This window comes from Oncorhynchus mykiss, chromosome 18 (genome assembly GCF_057628025.1).
Source record: "Oncorhynchus mykiss isolate SJ-2025 chromosome 18, ASM5762802v1, whole genome shotgun sequence".
Lineage (NCBI taxonomy): Eukaryota > Metazoa > Chordata > Actinopteri > Salmoniformes > Salmonidae > Oncorhynchus > Oncorhynchus mykiss.
In genome coordinates this window covers 4,154,359-4,174,733 of record NC_143039.1, presented here as the reverse complement: position 1 = coordinate 4,174,733, position 20,375 = coordinate 4,154,359, and the positions used below count along the sequence as shown (strand labels likewise).

The 20,375-nt window shown below is 49.7% G+C and overlaps 1 protein-coding gene across 2 annotated transcripts in view; it reads left to right on the top strand.

Moving 5' to 3' along the window:
- Positions 1 to 20,375, top strand: part of LOC110524928 (bone morphogenetic protein receptor type-2) — a 71,041-nt gene that overhangs the window by 5,323 nt on the left and 45,343 nt on the right. Inside the window, exon 1 of one of the 2 annotated variants that reach the window (XM_090206981.1) lies at positions 2,768 to 7,268. The exons of the other annotated variant lie outside the window; for it this stretch is intronic. Coding sequence (XP_090063107.1) covers positions 7,187 to 7,268 — 82 coding nt within the window. The 5' untranslated portion in view covers positions 2,768 to 7,186. Of the gene's footprint in view, positions 1 to 2,767; positions 7,269 to 20,375 lie in introns of those variants that run through there. 2 annotated transcript variants of the gene reach the window in all.

Here is a 20,375-nt window from a genome sequence, read left to right as displayed (position 1 = left end):
GACTTTTTCCACATTTTGTTACGTGAAGCATTTTTTTAATCAATAAAAAAAAACTGTCTGCCAACCATGTTTTACAGACAGAGGAAGTCAAATAGCTGGCAGAGGTGTCCACAACCAGCCCATTGAACGACTGTGGCGGGACTTTGGTCTACAACTACTAGACTGCTTTCCAGCACTCCATTCATTTGTTGGTTGTAAACAATGAGACCCACATGGTGTGTCTCCGCCACATCATGATGCCTCACATCAATGAGACCCACATGGCGATTCTCCTCCACCTCATGATCCCTCACATTCCAGAAAATGTCATGGCTTTAGAAGCTTCTGATAGGCTAATTGACATCACTTGAGTCAATTGGAGGTGTACCTGTGGATGTATTTCAAGGCCTACCTTCAAACTCAGTGCCTCTTTGCTTGACATCATGGGAAAATCAAAAGAAATCAGCCAAGACAAATTGTAGACCTCCACAAGTCTGGTTCATCCTTGGGAGCAATTTCCAAACGCCTGAAGGTACCACGTTCATCTGTACAAACAATAGTACGCTAGTATAAACACCATAGGACCACGCAGCCGTCTTACCGCTCAGGAAGGAGACGCGTTCTGTCTCCTAGAGATGAACGTACTTTGGTGCGAAAAGTGCAAATCAATCCCAGAACAACATCAAAGGACCTTGTGAAGATGCTGGAGGAAACAGGTACAAAAGTATCTATATCCACAGTAAAATGAGTCCTATATCAACATAACCTGAAAGGCCTCTCAGCAAGGAAGAAAACAGCCAGACTACGGTTTGCAACTGCACATGGGGACAAAGATCGTACTTTTTGGAGAAATGTCCTCTGGTCTGATGAAATAAAAATAGAACTGTTTGTCCATAATGACCATTGTTATGTTTGGAGGGAAAAGGGGGAGGCTTTCAAGCTGAAGAACACCATCCCAACCGTGAAGCATGGGGGTGGCAGCATCATGTTGTGGGGGTGCTTTGCTGCAAGAGGGACTGGTGCACTTCACAAAATAGATGACATCATGAGGCAGGGAAATTATGTGGACATATTGAAACATCAGTCAGGAAGTTAAAGCTTGGTCACAATTGGGTCTTCCAAATGGACAATGACCCCAAGCATACTTCCAAAGTTGTGGCAATATGGCTTAAGGACAACAAAGTCAAAGTATTGGAGTGGCCATCACAAAGCCCTGACTTCAATCCTATAGAAAACAGAACTGAAAAAGCGTGTGCGAGCAAGGAGGCAAATCAAATCAAATCAAATTTTATTTGTCACATACACATGGTTAGCAGATGTTAATGCGAGTGTAGCGAAATGCTTGTGCTTCTAGTTCCGACAATGCAGTAATAACCAACAAGTAATCTAGCTAACAATTCCAAAACTACTACCTTATACACACAAGTGTAAGGGGATAAAGAATATGTACATAAAGATATATGAATGAGTGATGGTACAAAGCGGCATAGGCAAGATGCAGTAGATGGTATTAAGTACAGTATATACATATGAGATGAGTATGTAAACAAAGTGGCATAGTTAAAGTGGCTAGTGATACATGTATTACATAAAGATGCAGTAGATGATATAGAGTACAGTATATACGTATACATATGAGATTAATAATGTAGGGTATGTAAACATTATATTAGGTAGCATTGTTTAAAGTGGCTAGTGATATATTTTACATCATTTCCCATCAATTCCCATTATTAAAGTGGCTGGAGTTGAGTCAGTGTGTTGGCAGCAGCCACTCAATGTTAGTGGTGGCTGTTTAACAGTCTGATGGCCTTGAGATAGAAGCTGTTTTTCAGTCTCTCGGTCCCAGCTTTGATGCACCTGTACTGACCTCGCCTTCTGGATGATAGCGGGGTGAACAGGCAGTGGCTCGGGTGGTTGTTGTCCTTGATGATCTTTATGGCCTTCCTGTGACATCGGGTGGTGTAGGTGTCCTGGAGGGCAGGTAGTTTGCCCCCGGTGATGCGTTGTGCAGACCTCACTACCCTCTGGAGAGCCTTACGGTTGTGGGCGGAGCAGTTGCCGTACCAGGCAGTGATACAGCCCGACAGGATGCTCTCGATTGTGCATCTGTAGAAGTTTGTGAGTGCTTTTGGTGACAAGCCAAATTTCTTCAGCCTCCTGAGGTTGAAGAGGCGCTGCTGCGCCTTCTTCACGATGCTGTCTGTGTGGGTGGACCAATTCAGTTTGTCTGTGATGTGTACGCCGAGGAACTTAAAACTTACTACCCTCTCCACTACTGATCCATCGATGTGGATAGGGGGGTGTTCCCTCTGCTGTTTCCTGAAGTCCACAATCATCTCCTTAGTTTTGTTGACGTTATTTTCCTGACACCACACTCCGAGGGCCCTCACCTCCTCCCTGTAGGCCGTCTCGTCGTTGTTGGTAATCAAGCCTACCACTGTTGTTTCGTCCGCAAACTTGATGATTGAGTTGGAGGCGTGCGTGGCCACGCAGTCGTGGGTGAACAGGGAGTACAGGAGAGGGCTCAGAACGCACCCTTGTGGGGCCCCAGTGTTGAGGATCAGCGGGGTGGAAATGTTGTTGCCTACCCTCACCATCTGGGGGCGGCCCGTCAGGAAGTCCAGTACCCAGTTGCACAGGGCGGGGTCGAGACCCAGGGTCTCGAGCTTGATGACGAGCTTGGAGGGCACTATGGTGTTAAATGCCGAGCTGTAGTCAATGAACAGCATTCTCACATAGGTATTCCTCTTGTCCAGATGGGTTAGGGCAGTGTGCAGTGTGGTTGAGATTGCATCGTCTGTGGACCTATTTGGGCGGTAAGCAAATTGGAGTGGGTCTAGGGTGTCAGGTAGGGTGGTGGTGATATGGTCCTTGACTAGTCTCTCAAAGCACTTCATGATGACGGAAGTGAGTGCTACGGGGCGGTAGTCGTTTAGCTCAGTTACCTTAGCTTTCTTGGGAACAGGAACAATGGTGGCCCTCTTGAAGCATGTGGGAACAACAGACTGGGATAGGGATTGATTGAATATGTCCGTAAACACACCAGCCAGCTGGTCTGCGCATGCTCTGAGGGCGCGGTTGGGGATGCCGTCTGGGCCTGCAGCCTTGCGAGGGTTGACACGTTTAAATGTTTTCCTCACGTCGGCTGCAGTGAAGGAGAGTCCGAATGTTTTAGTTGCGGGCCGTGTCAGTGGCACTGTATTGTCCTCAAAGCGGGCAAAAAAGTTATTAAGTCTGCCTGGGAGCAAGACATCCTGGTCCGTGACGGGGCTGGTTTTCTTTTTGTAATCCGTGATTGACTGTAGACCCTGCCACATACCTCTTGTGTCTGAGCCGTTGAATTGAGATTCTACTTTGTCTCTATACTGACGCTTAGCTTGTTTGATTGCCTTGCGGGGGGAATAGTTACACTGTTTGTATTCGGTCATGTTTCCAGTCACCTTGCCCTGATTAAAAGCAGTGGTTCGCGCTTTCAGTTTCACGCGAATGCTGCCATCAATCCACGGTTTCTGGTTTGGGAATTTTTTAATCGTTGCTATGGGAACGACATCTTCAAAGCACGTTCTAATGAACTCGCTCACCGAATCAGCGTATTCGTCAATGTTGTTGTCTGACGCAATACGAAACATATCCCAGTCCACATGATGGAAGCAGACTTGGAGTCTGGAATCAGATTGGTCGGACCAGCGTTGAACAGACCTCAGCACGGGAGCTTCTTGTTTTAGTTTCTGTCTGTAGGCAGGGATCAACAAAATGGAGTCGTGGTCAGCTTTTCCGAAAGGAGAGCGGGGCAGGGCCTTATATGCGTCGCGGAAGTTAGAATAGCAATGATACAAGGTTTTTCCAGCCCTGGTTGCGCAATCGATATGCTGATACAATTTAGGGAGTCTTGTTTTCAGATTAGCCTTGTTAAAATCCCCAGCTACAATGAATGCAGCCTCCGGATATATGGATTCCAGTTTGCAAAGAGTCAAATAAAGTTTGTTCAGAGCCATCGATGTGTCTGCTTGGGGGGGGGATATATACGGCTGTGATTATAATCGAAGAGAATTCCCTTGGTAGATAATGCGGTCGACATTTGATTGTGAGGAATTCTAAATCAGGTGAACAGAAGGACTTGAGTTCCTGTATGTTGTTGTGGCCACACCACGTCACGTTAACCATGAAGCATACGCCCCCCGCCCCTCTTCTTACCAGAAAGATGTTTGTTTCTGTCTGCGCGATGCGTGGAGAAACCAGCTGGCTGCACCGACTCCGATAGCGTCTCTCCAGTGAGCCATGTTTCCGTGAAGCAAAGAACATTACAGTCTCTGATGTCCCTCTGGAATGCTACCCTTGCTCGGATTTCATCAACCTTGTTGTCAAGAGACTGGACATTGGCGAGAAGAATGCTAGGGAGTGGTGCACGATGTGCCCGTCTCCGGAGTCTGACCAGAAGACCGCTACGTTTCCCTCTTTTACGAAGTTGTTTTTTTGGGTCGCCGGCTGGGATCCATTCCGTTGTCCTGGGTGAAAGGCAGAACACAGGATCCGCTTCGGGAAAGTCATATTCTTGGTCATAATGATGGTGAGTTGACGCTGCTCTTATATTCAGTAGTTCTTCTCGACTGTATGTAATGAAACCTAAGATGACCTGGGGTACCAATGTAAGAAATAACACGTAAAAAAACAAAAAACTGCATAGTTTCCTAGGAACGCGAAGCGAGGCGGCCATCTCTGTCGGAGGAAATATCTGCAAAGTCAAACATAAGGATGCCACCTTCATTTGAATACCATGTCACCTTCATTTGAATACCATGCCACCTTCATTTGAATACCATGCCACCTTCATTTGAATACCATGCCACCTTCATTTGAATACCATATCATCTTCATTTGAATCCCATACCACCTTCATTTGAATACCATGTCACCTTCATTTGAATACCATGCCATCTTAATTTGAATACCATATCATCTTCATTTGAATATCATGCCATCTTAATTGTAATACCATATCATCTTCATTTGAATACCATGTCACCTTCATTTGAATACCATGCCATCTTCATTTGAATACCATGCCATCTTCATTTGAATATCATGCCATCCTCATTTGAATACCATGCCATCTTCATTTGAATATCATGCCATCCTCATTTGAATACCATGCCATCTTCATTTGAATACCATGTCACCTTCATTTGAATACCATGCCATCTTCATTTGAATACCATGTCACCTTCATTTGAATACCATGTCACCTTCATTTGAATAACATGCCATCTTCATTTGAATACCATGTCACCTTCATTTGAATACCATGCCATCTTCATTTGAATACCATGTCACCTTCATTTGAATACCATGCCATCTTCATTTGAATACCATGTCACCTTCATTTGAATACCATGTCACCTTCATTTGAATACCATGCCATCTTAATTTGAATACCATGTCACCTTCATTTGAATACCATGTCACCTTCATTTGAATACCATGTCACCTTCATTTGAATACCATGTCACCTTCATTTGAATAACATGCCATCTTCATTTGAATACCATTCAATCATTGCCTTTTTACTGTGTCACATATCAACGTTGCAGGCTACAGGTTTAAAGTTCATGTTTAACATGAAAATAACAGATTAGAGACCTAGGGATATTATTTCATTTGAGTTGAGGAATTACAAAAGTATACCGTACTGCTCCTGTTTTCTAAATAGATTGTGCCCATGCACTGTCTGTTACCGTGGATCTCCGTGAAGCCAGTCCTCAAAGTACCCGTGTCCCGTGTATTATTACCGGGCGAAACCGTTCGGCACGCCCCCCTTTCACTTTGCCTACCCAGAGAACCTAAAGATGATAATCTGTCGAGGAATGAACAGTTGTTCCATTGAATTAATCCCTAACCTATGTTATGCTGTCCCATTATAGGACAAGAACATCACACGTTACAACTATTCAACTCCGTTCACCTTTCTTAAACACTGGATCGTGATGGGAAATCAAAAGAAAACGCAGAAACAAGCCACTAGGAAAACGCGACTCATATTCCAAATTCTTTGGGGGCATGTTGTTACATGAGTTGATGCACTATGTGCGGGTCTTTCACCAGACATGTTGCCATCTTGTGGACACTTTATATGTTTCAGTAGAAGTGTTTTCTGGACCTGCTATCTGTAGAGTTATGTCCACAGGGTGGCGGTAAAGTTCCACTACAGGTTCCAGCAGGAATGTATTGTTGTAGTTAGTCCTGTCTGCAGATAGGGAGCTTCCAGTTCTTCATCCACCCAAACAAATCCAACAACCTGATACTGAAGACACAACCAGGCGTTCCCCGGCCACACTGTCTTGTCTGCTATCTGTCCTGTCTGCAGATAGGGAGCTTCCATTTCTTCATCCAACAACCTCATACTGGAGACACAACCAGGCGTTCCCCCGCCACACTGTCTGGTGTCCTGTCTGCAGATAGGGAGCTTCCGTTTCTTCATCCAACAACCTCATACTGGAGACACAACCAGGCGTTCCCCCGCCACACTGTCTGGTGTCCTGCCTGCAGATAGGGAGCTTCCGTTTCTTCATCCAACAACCTGATTCTGGAGACACAACCAGGCGTTCCCCCGTCGCCTGTCTGCCGCACTGCCCGGTCAAGGCCAAATGCAACCGAGCCTGGGAGCAGCAGAAGAGACGTCTATCCACCCCGACGGGACTAACCTATTTACTAACCCTGAATAGACCAAATAACCCTGAATGGATACGTTATTAAGACAAGGACCTATGCAATAGGCATAGTCAACATGGAATTTGTTTTGTTTTTGACGGACCTTTGTGAAACAACAAGCTAACGTCAGTTCGCTACCAAGGCGGCCTAACATTAGCAAAGGAGCTAGCTAGCTACCGTTAGGGGGGGGAACACGGCAAAGTTGGACTTCTGTGGGCAAAAAAAAAGGCCGACGGGTTTATTCCCTAACAAGTTTATTTTAACATAGTTAACTACCTGTTAGTAACGCTAGCAGTGTATTGTTAATGTTAGTTAGGTAACTTAGCGTAGCTAACGTTGTGTCAAGTAGCTGTTAGCATGACAACCTGACGCCGTCTTCAATGTGTCGCTCCATACTGGACACTTCGGTTACGGTTATTGAACTGTACGTGAAAGAGACAGAAGTGTATAAAGACATACGTTAAGTTTTGGAAGAACGGGAAGTTTCAAGTTAAATCAAATGTACAACAGAGTGAAGTCAATGTCGTTGCTGAAGCAAATCACGATGCTGTTGTTCGTGACGGTCCTCCCTCCGGTCCCCGGTGAGTTAACAACACTATGAGATAATAACCTATTGGACCTGTTCTGTCTGTTCTGGATAGTTTAGTTAACTAGTATAACAGTCCTATCAGGCGAAGCTCGTCTATAGCTCGGATACAGTCAGTACACGGTGGTCCATATCAGGTATACTGGTCTAGCCAGCTACAGGTTGTTGACACCACATCATGTGATTGAACCAAATACTTTTGGTTTTCATTACTGGGAGTTACAGGACAGGTTGTGTTTTGATTCGGACAAATCGAGAATGAAGACAGTATCGCCAAGTTAAGGTTGGTGGAAAAGTATATCTTCTAAAAATGTCCAGTTTCAGGTGGTGCATTTATTGGTTATAGAAACATACTAGGAGTCTACACTGTAGAGCTACAGGGCCCCCTGTGTTCTCCTCGTGGGTTGGTTATAGAAACATACTAGGAGTCTACACTGTAGAGCTACAGTAACAAGTTGTACCTCCCTGCTCTAGGCTTTGGGTTGATGCCTAGCTTCTGGAACACCTTGACAGATAAGATAGGAAAGCTTCTGGAAAACCTTGATAGATAAGAGAGAGATGAGAGAGGATGGGAAAGAGAGAGAGAGAGGATGGGAAAGAGAGAGAGAGAGGATGGGAAAGAGAGAGAGAGAGGATGGGAAAGAGAGAGAGAGGATGGGAAAGAGAGAGAGAGCAGATAGGAAAGAGAGAGAGAGTGGATGGGAGAGCGAGAGAGAGGATGGGAAAGAGAGAGAGAGAGCAGATAGGAAAGAGAGAGAGCAGATAGGAAAGAGAGAGAGAGGATGGGAAAGAGAGAGAGAGAGGATGGGAAAGAGAGAGAGAGGATGGGAAAGAGAGAGAGAGCAGATAGGAAAGAGAGAGAGAGTGGATGGGAGAGCGAGAGAGAGGATGGGAAAGAGAGAGAGAGAGCAGATAGGAAAGAGAGAGAGCAGATAGGAAAGAGAGAGAGAGCGGATGGGAGAGCGAGAGAGAGGATGGGAAAGAGAGAGAGAGCAGATAGGAAAGAGAGAGAGAGCTTATGGGAGAGCGAGAGAGAGGATGGGAGAGAGAGAGAGAGCAGATAGGAAAGAGCGAGAGAGAGGATGGGAAAGAGAGAGAGCAGATAGGAAAGAGAGAGAGAGCGGATGGGAGAGCGAGATAGAGGATGGGAGAGAGAGAGAGAGAAAAGGAGAAATATAAAACTCTAGACTTTGGGTTGATGCCTAGCTTCTGGAACACCTTGAGAGATAAGAGAGAGAGCAGATAGGAAAGAGAGAGAGAGCAGATGGGAAAGAGTGAGAGAGCGGATGGGAAAGCTTCGAGAGAGGAAAGGAGAAATATAAAACTAGTTTAAGAATGGAGTGGTGATCAGTTGATGGAAAACTCTCAGAATGTCTAGCTGTCTGTCTCCTCCCATTTCCTGTCCTGTAATTTAGCCTGCTCTTTGATGAAGCGTGGGAGGATGGCAGCAGAGGGTGTGTGCATTGCACTGATTTGCCTATAACTATGTATACCGAACAGTACATTACCTTAAAGGGCCTGTCCTCCAGGGCCACCCATTGTCTTGTTCTGCAGGTTTTACACTACAATACCCTGTCTGTCTACACTACCGTACCCTGTCTGTCTACACTACAATACCCTGACTGTCTACACTACCGTACCCTGTCTGTCTACACTACCGTACCCTGTCTGTCTACACTACCGTACCCTGTCTGTCTACACTACCGTACCCTGTCTGTCTACCGTACCCTGTCTGTCTACACTACCGTACCCTGTCTGTCTACACTACCGTACCCTGTCTGTCTACACTACCGTACCCTGTCTGTCTACACTACCGTACCCTGTCTGTCTGCACTACCGTACCCTGTCTGTCTACCGTACCCTGTCTGTCTACACTACCGTACCCTGTCTGTCTACACTACCGTACCCTGTCTGTCTACACTACCGTACCCTGTCTGTCTACACTACCGTACCCTGTCTGTCTGCACTACCGTACCCTGTCTGTCTACACTACCGTACCCTGTCTGTCTACACTACCGTACCCTGTCTGTCTACACTACCGTACCCTGTCTGTCTACACTACCGTACCTTGTCTGTCTACACTACCGTACCCTGTCTGTCTACACTACCGTACCTTGTCTGTCTACACTACCGTACCTTGTCTGTCTACACTACCGTACCCTGTCTGTCTACACTACCGTACCCTGTCTGTCTACACTACCGTACCCTGTCTGTCTACACTACCGTACCCTGTCTGTCTACACTACCGTACCCTGTCTGTCTACACTACCGTACCCTGTCTGTCTACACTACCGTACCTTGTCTGTCTACACTACCGTACCCTGTCTGTCTACACTACCGTACTGGTCATACACTACATACATTCTGTCTCCACTGTCCTACCCTGTCCCCGTAGTCTGTTATAATAGGTATTCTGTCTCCACTGTCCTACCCTGTCCCCCTAGCCTGTTATAATAGGTATTCTGTCTCCACTGTCCTACCCTGTCCCCCTAGCCTGTTATAATAGGTATTCTGTCTCCACTGTCCTACCCTGTCCCCGTAGTCTGTTATAATAGATATTCTCTCTCCACTGTCCTCCTAGTCTGTTATAATAGATATTCTGTCTCCACGGTCCTACCCTGTCCCCCTAGTCTGTTATAATAGATATTCTGTCTCCACTGTTCTAACCTGTCCCCATAATCTGTTATAATAGATATTCTGTCTCCACTGTCCTACCCTGTCCCCCTAGTCTGTTATCATAGGTATTCTGTCTCCACTGTCCTACCCTGTCCCCCTAGCCTGTTATAATATATATATTCTGTCTCCACTGTGCTACCCTGTCCCCCTAGTCTGTTATAATAGATATTCTGTCTCCACTGTCCTACCCTGTCCCCATAGTCTGTTATCGTAGGTATTCTGTCTCCACTGTCCTACCCTGTCCCCCTAGTCTGTTATAATAGGTATTCTGTCTCCACTGTCCTACCCTGTCCCCATAGTCTGTTTATAATAGATATTCTGTCTCCACTGTCCTACCCTGTCCCCGTAGTCTGTTATAATAGATATTCTGTCTCCACTGTCCTACCCTGTCCCCATAGTCTGTTATAATAGATATTCTGTCTCCACTGTCCTACCCTGTCCCCATAGCCTGTTATAATAGGTATTCTGTCTCCACTGTTCTACCCTGTCCCCATAGTCTGTTATAATAGATATTCTGTCTCCACTGTCCTACCCTGTCCCCCTTGTCTGTTATAATATATATTCTGTCTCCACTGTCCTCCTAGTCTGTTATAATAGATATTCTGTCTCCACTGTCCTACCCTGTCCCCCTAATCTGTTATAATAGATATTCTGTCTCCACTGTTCTACCCTGTCCCCATAGTCTGTTATAATAGATATTCTGTCTCCACTGTCCTACCCTGTCCCCATAGCCTGTTATAATAGGTATTCTGTCTCCACTGTCCTCCTAGTCTGTTATAATAGGTATACTGTCTCCACTGTCCTACCCTGTCCCCCTAATCTGTTATAATAGATATTCTGTCTCCACTGTTCTACCCTGTCCCCATAGTCTGTTATAATAGATATTCTGTCTCCACTGTCCTACCCTGTCCCCATAGTCTGTTATAATAGGTATTCTGTCTCCACTGTCCTCCTAGTCTGTTATAATAGATATTCTGTCTCCACTGTCCTACCCTGTCCCCATAATCTGTTATAATAGGTATTCTGTCTCCACTGTCCTCCTAGTCTGTTATAATAGATATTCTGTCTCCACTGTCCTACCCTGTCCCCCTATTCTGTTATCATACATATTCTGTCTAGCTTCATGGTCTAGTAGTAAAATTAGCCTGACTGGAAATCAATTGAAATGGTGACCATTTTTTGGAGGCCTGGAAGACAGCTACTCACTCAGCAGGTTACACGAGGAAGAATTACTTGGAGCGAGAGGGACAGACAGAGTGGGAGATATATAGAGAGACGGAGAAAGCTGAGCTGTGATTGGTTGAGTCAACATTCCAGCAGCTCATCTCACTTCATAATTTGCAGAAAGAGAATGTTAATAACTCTCCTTCAGCCAGGCTGAGGAACGAGAGCCCATCTGGCCCAACTAGAACCTAATAACTCTCCTTCAGCCAGGCTGAGGAACGAGAGCCCATCTGGCCCAACTAGAACCTAATAACTCTCCTTCATCTCTTCAGCCAGGCTGAGGAACGAGAGCCCATCTGGCCCAACTAGAACCTAATAACTCTCCTTCATCTCTTCAGCCAGGCTGAGGTACGAAAGCCCATCTGGCCCAACTGGAACCTAATAACTCTCCTTCAGCCAGGCTGAGGAACGAGATCCCATCTGGCCCAACTAGAACCTAATAACTCTCCTTCAGCCAGGCTGAGGAACGAGAGCCCATCTGGCCCAACTAGAACCTAATAACTGTCCTTCATCTCTTCAGCCAGGCTGAGGAACGAGAGCCTATCTGGCCCAACTAGAACCTAATAACTGTCCTTCATCTCTTCAGCCAGGCTGAGGAACGAGAGCCCATCTGGCCCAACTAGAACCTAATAACTCTCCTTCAGCCAGGCTGAGGAACGAGATCCCATCTGGCCCAACTAGAACCTAATAACTCTCCTTCAGCCAGGCTGAGGAACGAGAGCCCATCTGGCCCAATTGGTGCTGCCTATACTGATAGATAGTGTTCAGGTCTGCCTGGTGGCCGACCTCCCTATACTGATAGATAGACCTGCCTATACTGATAGACAGTGTTCAGGTCTGCCTGGTGGCCGGCCTGCCTATACTGATAGATAGTGTTCAGGTCTGCCTGGTGGCCGGCCTGCCTATACTGATAGATAGACCTGCCTATACTGATAGACAGTGTTCAGTTCTGACAGTCTGCCTGGTGGCCGACCTGCCTATACTGATAGATAGACCTGCCTATACTGATAGATAGTGTTCAGTTCTGACAGTCTGCCTGGTAGCCGACCTGCCTATACTGAGAGATAGTGTTCAGTCTGCCTGGTAGCCGACCTGCCTATACTGATAGATCGGCTTAGCTGTATCTTGCAATTTCTTGGCTTGCAATGTCTCCCAACTTCAGTAAAGCAGGTCATGTCATCAATGAATAGGCTTGGATTTTGAGATGAGTGAGATGCAACACTTGAAGAACACACAGTGTCTGTTCATGCGTACGGGTTTGCTTCACACTGTTCACACCATGGTAGTCAGGGCACCAAAAGAGCAGACAAGTGGAGCATCTTAGTTGTTGCACAAATTGACCCACCGTGCTATTTACTTTCTGCATCTAATTATCTTTGTTTTGTTTTTTGGTTGGGGATTTTTCTTAATGTTAAGAATCCCAATTTTCCATAGAAAAATGTAACTCTGAGAGGCTCAGTCTGGTTTAGGTCTACACTGGCTTTAATCAGGAGGATTATCATGTCTGCAGGCCAGCCTTAACCCAGACAGACCCGAGAGAGCAGAGGGACAGATGCAGAGGGACAGATTAGACACCCCCAGCCCTGCTTCAATAAAAACCATCACCTCCCCCTCTTTCCGACCATTATGCCTCTCTCCCCGACCATTATGCCTCTCTCCCCGACCAGTATGTCCCTCTCCCCGACCATTATGCCCCTCTCCCCGACTATTATGCCTCTCCCCGACCATTATGCCTCTCTCCCCGACCATTATGCCCCTCTCCCCGACCATTATGCCCCTCTCCCCGACCATTATGCCCCTCTCCCTGACCATTATGCCCCTCTCCCTGACCAATATGCCCCTCTCCCCGACCAATATGCCCCTCTCCCGACCATTATGCCCCTCTCCCTGACCATTATGCCCCTCTCCCTGACCATTATGCCCCTCTCCCTGACCATTATGCCCCTCTCCCCGACCAATATGCCCCTCTCCCGACCATTATGCCCCTCTCCCCTACCATTATGCCCCTCTCCCCGACCATGATGCCCCTCTCCCCGACCATGATGCCCCTCTCCCCGACCATTATGCCCCTCTCCCCTACCATTATGCCCCTCTCCCCGACCATGATGCCCCTCTCCCCGACCATGATGCCCCTCTCCCTGACCATTATGCCCCACCACCTCTCCCCGACCATTATGCCCCACCACCTCTCCCTGACCATTATGTCCCTCTCCCCGACCATTATGCCTCTCTCCCCGACCATTATGCCCCTCTCCCCGACCATTATGTCCCTCTCCCCGACCATTATGTCCCTCTCCCCGACCATTATGCCTCTCTCCCCGACCATTATGTCCCTCTCCCTGACCATTATGTCCCTCTCCCCGACCATTATGTCCCTCTCCCCGACCATTATGCCTCTCTCCCCGACCATTATGCCTCTCTCCCCGACCATTATGCCTCTCTCCCCGACCATTATGCCCCTCTCCCTGACCATTATGCCCCTCTCCCTGACCATTATGCCCCTCTCCCTGACCATTATGCCCCTCTCCCCTACCATTATGCCTCTCTCCCCCCGACCATTATGCCCCTCTCCCTGACCATTATGCCCCTCTCCCTGACCATTATTCACCTCTCCCCGACCATTATGCCCCTCTCCCCGACCATTATGCCCCTCTCCCCGACCATTATGCCCCTCTCCCCGACCAATATGCCCCTCTCCCCGACCATTATGCCCCTCTCCTAGACCATGATGCCCCTCTCCCTGACCATTATGCCCCTCTCCCCGACCATTATGCCCCTCTCCCCTACCATTATGCCCCTCTCCCCGACCATTATGCCCCTCTCCTAGACCATGATGCCCCTCTCCCCGACCATTATTCCCCTCTCCCCGACCATTATGCCCCTCTCCTAGACCATGATGCCCCTCTCCCTGACCATTATGCCCCTCTCCCCGACCATTATGCCCCTCTCCCCGACCATTATGCCTCTCTCCCCGACCATGATGCCCCTCTCCCCGACCATGATGCCCCTCTCCCCGACCATTATGCCCCACCACCTCTCCCCTACCATTATGCCCCTCTCCCCGACCATTATGCCCCTCTCCCCGACCATTATGCCCCTCTCCCCGACCATTATGCCCCTCTCCCCGACCATTATGCCTCTCTCCCCGACCATGATGCCCCTCTCCCCGACCATTATGCTCCTCTCCCCGACCATGATGCCCCTCTCCCTGACCATTATGCCCCACCACCTCTCCCCTACCATTATGTCCCTCTCCCCTACCATTATGCCCCTCTCCCCGACCATTATGGCCCTCTCCCCGACCATTATGCCCCTCTCCCTGACCATTATGCCCCTCTCCCTGACCATTATGCCCCTCTCCCCGACCATTATGCCCCTCCCCGACCATGATGCCCCTCTCCCCGACCATGATGCCCCTCTCCCCTACCATTATGCCCCTCTCCGCGACCATTATGCCCCTCTTCCCTACCAATATGCCCCTCTCCCCGACCAATATGCCCCTCTCCCCGACCATTGTGCCCCTCTCCCCGACCATTATGCCCCTCTCCCCGACCATTATGCCCCTCTCCCCGACCATTATGCCCCTCACCCCGACCATTATGCCCCTCTCCCCGACCATGATGCCCCTCTCCCCGATCATTATGTCCCTCTCCCCGACCATTATGTCCCTCTCCCCGACCATTATGTCCCTCTCCCCGACCATTATGTCCCTCTCCCTGACCGTTATGCCCCACCACCTCTCCCCTACCATTATGCCCCTCTCCCCGACCATTATGCCCCTCTTCCCGACCATTATGCCCCTGTCCCCGACCATTATGACCCTCACCCCGACCATTATGCCCTTCTCCCTTACCATTAGGCCCCTCTCCCCGACCATAATGCCCCTCTCCCTCGACCATGATGCCCCTCTCCCCGACCATGATGCCCCTCTCCCCGACCATGATGTCCCTCTCCCCGACCATTATGTCCCTCTCCCCGACCATTATGTCCCTCTCCCCTACCATTATGCCCCTCTCCCCTACCATTATGCCCCTCTCCCCTACCATTATGCCCCTCTCCCTGACCATTATGCCCCTCTCCCCGACCATTATGCCTCTCTCCCCGACCATTATGCCCCTCTCCCTGACCATTATTCCCCTCTCCCCTACCATTATGCCTCTCTCCCTGACCATTATGCCCCTCTCCCCGACCATGATGCCCCTCTTCCCTTCCATGATGCCCCTCTTCCCGACCATGATGCCCCTCTCCCCGACCATTATGCCCCTCTCCCCGACCATTATGCCCCTCTCCCCGACCATTATGCTCCTCTCCCCGACCATGATGCCCCTCTCCCTGACCATGATGCCCCTCTCCCTGACCATTATGCCCCACCACCTCTCCCCTACAATTATGTCCCTCTCCCCTACAATTATGTCCCTCTCCCCTACCATTATGCCCCTCTCCCCGACCATTATGTCCCTCTCCCCGACCATGATGCCCCTCTCCCCTACCATTATGCCCCTCTCCCCGACCATTATGCCCCTCTCCTAGACCATTATGCCCCTCTCCCCGACCATTATGCTCCTCTCCCCTACCATGATGCCCCTCTCCCTGACCATTATGCCCCACCACCTCTCCCCTACAATTATGTCCCTCTCCCCGACCATTATGTCCCTCTCCCCGACCATTATGTCCCTCTCCCGATCATTATTTCCCTCTCCCCTACCATTATGCCCCTCTCCCCGACCATTATGTCCCTCTCCCCGACCATGATGCCCCTCTCCCCTACCATTATGCCCCTCTCCCCGACCATTATGCCCCTCTCCTAGACCATGATGCCCCTCTCCCTGACCATTATGCCCCTCTCCCCGACCATTATGCCCCTCTCCCGACCATGATGCCCCTCTCCCCGACCATTATGCCCCTCTCCCCGACCATTATGCCTCTCTCACCGACCATGATGCCCCTCTCCCCGACCATGATGCCCCTCTCCCCGACCATGATGCCCCTCTTCCCGACCATGATGCCCCTCTCCCCGACCATGATGCCCCTCTCCCCGACCATTATGCCCCTCTCCCCGACCATTATGCCCCTCTCCCCGACCATTATGCTCCTCTCCCCGACCATGATGCCCCTCTCCCTGACCATTATGCCCCACCACCTCTCCCCTACAATTATGTCCCTCTCCCCGACCATTATGTCCCTCTCCCCGACCATTATGCCCCTCTCCCCTACCATTATGCCCCTCTCCCCGACCATTATGCCCCTCTCCTAGACCATGATGCCCTCTCCCCGACCATTATTTCCCTCTCCCCGACCATGATGCCCCTCTCCCCGACCATGATGCCCCTCTCCCCTACCATGATGCCCCTCTCCCCTACCATTATGCCCCTCTCCCCGACCATGATGTCCCTCTCCCTGACCATTATGCCCCACCACCTCTCCAGTAGGACATTTCAGGGGTCTATAATGTGATGTATTTCCAGTGTGGAGCCTTGGAGAGGAGAGAGGACAGTCTGACCGAGCACTGATTCCTTCTGACTGTAGAACACACGACGTCCATCTCTGGGCGAGGGAGAAAGAAAAAATAAATCAGGCTGTTGTTGTTTTTCGCTAGTGAGGCCGCGGCGAGGACGGGGGAGCGAGGGGGGGTAGAGATTAGCAAATAACTGGGCCATGGGTAAACACACTGCTGCTCTGGTCCAATGAATATCCTGACCCATAGAGGAATACTCTCTCACTCTAACCCTGACTCTAACCCTGACCCATAGAGGAATACTCCCCAGTATTAACCTCCCCAGGGTTAATGTAGTAGGGGGAGGAGGACCAGGGTTAATGTAGTAGGGGGAGGAGGACCAGGGTTAATGTAGTAGGAGGAGGAGGAGGACCAGGGTTAATGTAGTAGGAGGAGGAGGAGGACCAGGCTTAATGTAGTAGGAGGAGGAGGAGGACCAGGGTTAATGTAGGAGGAGGAGGAGGAGGACCAGGGTTAATGTAGTAGTAGGAGGAGGAGGACCAGGGTTAATGTAGTAGGAGGGGGAGGACCAGGGTTAATGTAGTAGGAGGAGGAGGACCAGGGTTAATGTAGTAGGAGGAGGAGGACCAGGGTTAATGTAGTAGGAGGAGGAGGACCAGGGTTAATGTAGTAGGAGGAGGAGGAGGACCAGGGTTAATGTAGTAGGAGGAGGAGGAGGACCAGGGTTAATGTAGTAGGAGGAGGAGGTGGACCAGGGTTAATGTAGTAGGGGGAGGAGGACCAGGGTTAATGTAGTAGGAGGAGGAGGAGGACCAGGGTTAATGTAGTAGGAGGAGGAGGAGGACCAGGGTTAATGTAGTAGGAGGAGGAGGACCAGGGTTAATGTAGTAGGAGGAGGAGGAGGACCAGGGTTAATGTAGTAGGAGGAGGAGGTGGACCAGGGTTAATGTAGTAGGGGGAGGAGGACCAGGGTTAATGTAGTAGGAGGAGGAGGACCAGGGTTAATGTAGTAGGAGGAGGAGGAGGACCAGGGTTAAGGTAGTAGGAGGAGGAGGAGGACCAGGGTTAATGTAGGAGGAGGAGGAGGAGGACCAGGGTTAATGTAGTAGGAGGGGGAGGAGGACCAGGGTTAATGTAGTAGTAGGAGGAGGAAGACCAGGGTTAATGTAGTAGGAGGAGGAGGAGGACCAGGGTTAATGTAGTAGGAGGAGGAGGAGGACCAGGGTTAATGTAGTAGGAGGAGGAGGAGGACCAGGGTTAATGTAGTAGGAGGAGGAGGACCAGGGTTAATGTAGTAGGAGGAGGAGGAGGACCAGGGTTAATGTAGTAGGAGGAGGAGGAGGACCAGGGTTAATGTAGTAGGAGGAGGAGGAGGACCGAGTTAATGTAGTAGGAGGAGGAAGAGGACCAGGGTTAATGTAGTAGTAGGAGGAAGAGGACCAGGGTTAATGTAGTAGTAGGAGGAGGAGGACCAGGGTTAATGTAGTAGGAGGAGGAGGACCAGGGTTAATGTAGTAGGGGGAGGAGGACCAGGGTTAATGTAGTAGTAGGAGGAGGAGGACCAGGGTTAATGTAGTAGGAGGAGGAGGAGCAGGGTTAATGTAGTAGGAGGAGGAGGAGGACCAGGGTTAATGTAGTAGGAGGAGGAGGAGGAGGACCAGGGTTAATGTAGTAGGAGGGGGAGGACCAGGGTTAATGTAGTAGGGGGAGGAGGACCAGGGTTAATGTAGTAGTAGGAGGAGGAGGAGGACCAGGGTTAATGTAGTAGGAGGAGGACCAGGGTTAATGTAGTAGGAGGAGGAGGAGGACCAGGGTTAATGTAGTAGGAGGGGGAGGACCAGGGTTAATGTAGTAGGAGGAGGAGGACCAGGGTTAATGTAGTAGGAGGAGGAGGACCAGGGTTAATGTAGTAGGAGGAGGAGGACCAGGGTTAATGTAGTAGGAGGAGGAGGACCAGGGTTAATGTAGTAGGAGGAGGATGAGGACCAGGGTTAATGTAGTAGGAGGAGGAGGAGGGGGACCAGGGTTAATGTAGTAGGAGGAGGAGGTGGACCAGGGTTAATGTAGTAGGAGGAGGACCAGGGTTAATGTAGTAGGAGGAGGACCAGGGTTAATGTAGTAGGAGGAGGAGGAGGACCAGGGTTAATGTAGTAGGAGGAGGAGGAGGACCAGGGTTAATGTAGTAGGAGGAGGAGGAGGACCAGGGTTAATGTAGTAGGAGGAGGAGGTGGACCAGGGTTAATGTAGTAGGGGGAGGAGGACCAGGGTTAATGTAGTAGGAGGAGGACCAGGGTTAATGTAGTAGTAGGAGGAGGACCAGGGTTAATGTAGTAGGAGGAGGAGGAGGACCAGGGTTAATGTAGTAGGAGGAGGAGGACCAGGGTTAATGTAGTAGGAGGAGGAGGACCAGGGTTAATGTAGTAGGGGGAGGAGGACCAGGGTTAATGTAGTAGGAGGAGGAGGAGGACCAGGGTTAATGTAGTAGTAGGAGGAGGAGGACCAGGGTTAATGTAGTAGGAGGAGGACCAGGGTTAATGTAGTAGGAGGAGGAGGAGGACCGAGTTAATGTAGTAGGAGGAGGAGGAGGACCAGGGTTAATGTAGTAGGAGGAGGAGGAGGACCAGGGTTAATGTAGTAGGAGGAGGAGGAGGAGGACCAGGGTTAATGTAGTAGGAGGGGGAGGACCAGGGTTAATGTAGTAGGGGGAGGAGGACCAGGGTTAATGTAGTAGGAGGAGGAGGAGGACCAGGGTTAATGTAGTAGGAGGAGGAGGAGGACCAGGGTTAATGTAGTAGGAGGAGGAGGAGGACCAGGGTTAATGTAGTAGGAGGAGGAGGACCAGGGTTAATGTAGTAGTAGGAGGAGGAGGACCAGGGTTAATGTAGTAGTAGGAGGAGGAGGAGGACCAGGGTTAATGTAGTAGGAGGGGGAGGACCAGGGTTAATGTAGTAGGAGGAGGACCAGGGTTAATGTAGTAGGGGGAGGAGGACCAGGGTTAATGTAGTAGGAGGAGGAGGAGGACCAGGGTTAATGTAGTAGGAGGAGGACCAGGGTTAATGTAGTAATAGGAGGAGGAGGACCAGGGTTAATGTAGTAGGAGGAGGAGGAGGACCAGGGTTAATGTAGTAGGAGGAGGAGGAGGACCAGGGTTAATGTAGTAGGAGGAGGAGGAGGACCAGGGTTAATGTAGTAGTAGGAGGAGGAGAACCAGGGTTAATGTAGTAGTAGGAGGAGGAGGACCAGGGTTAATGGAGGAGGAGGAGGACCAGGGTTAATGTAGTAGTAGGAGGAGGAGGAGGACCAGGGTTAATGTAGTAGGAGGAGGAGGAGGACCAGGGTTAATGTAGTAGGAGGAGAAGGACCAGGGTTAATGTAGTAGGAGGAGGAGGAGGACCAGGGTTAATGTAGTAGTAGGAGGAGGAGGAGGACCAGGGTTAATGTAGTAGGAGGAGGACCAGGGTTAATGTAGTAGTAGGAGGAGGAGGACCAGGGTTAATGTAGTAGGAGGGGGAGGAGGACCAGGGTTAATGTAGTAGGAGGAGGAGGAGGACCAGGGTTAATGTAGTAGGAGGAGGACCAGGGTTAATGTAGTAGGAGGAGGAGGAGGACCAGGGTTAATGTAGTAGGAGGAGGAGGAGGACCAGGGTTAATGTAGTAGGAGGAGGAGGAGGACCAGGGTTAATGTAGTAGGAGGAGGAGGAGGACCAGGGTTAATGTAGTAGTAGGAGGAGGAGGAGGACCAGGGTT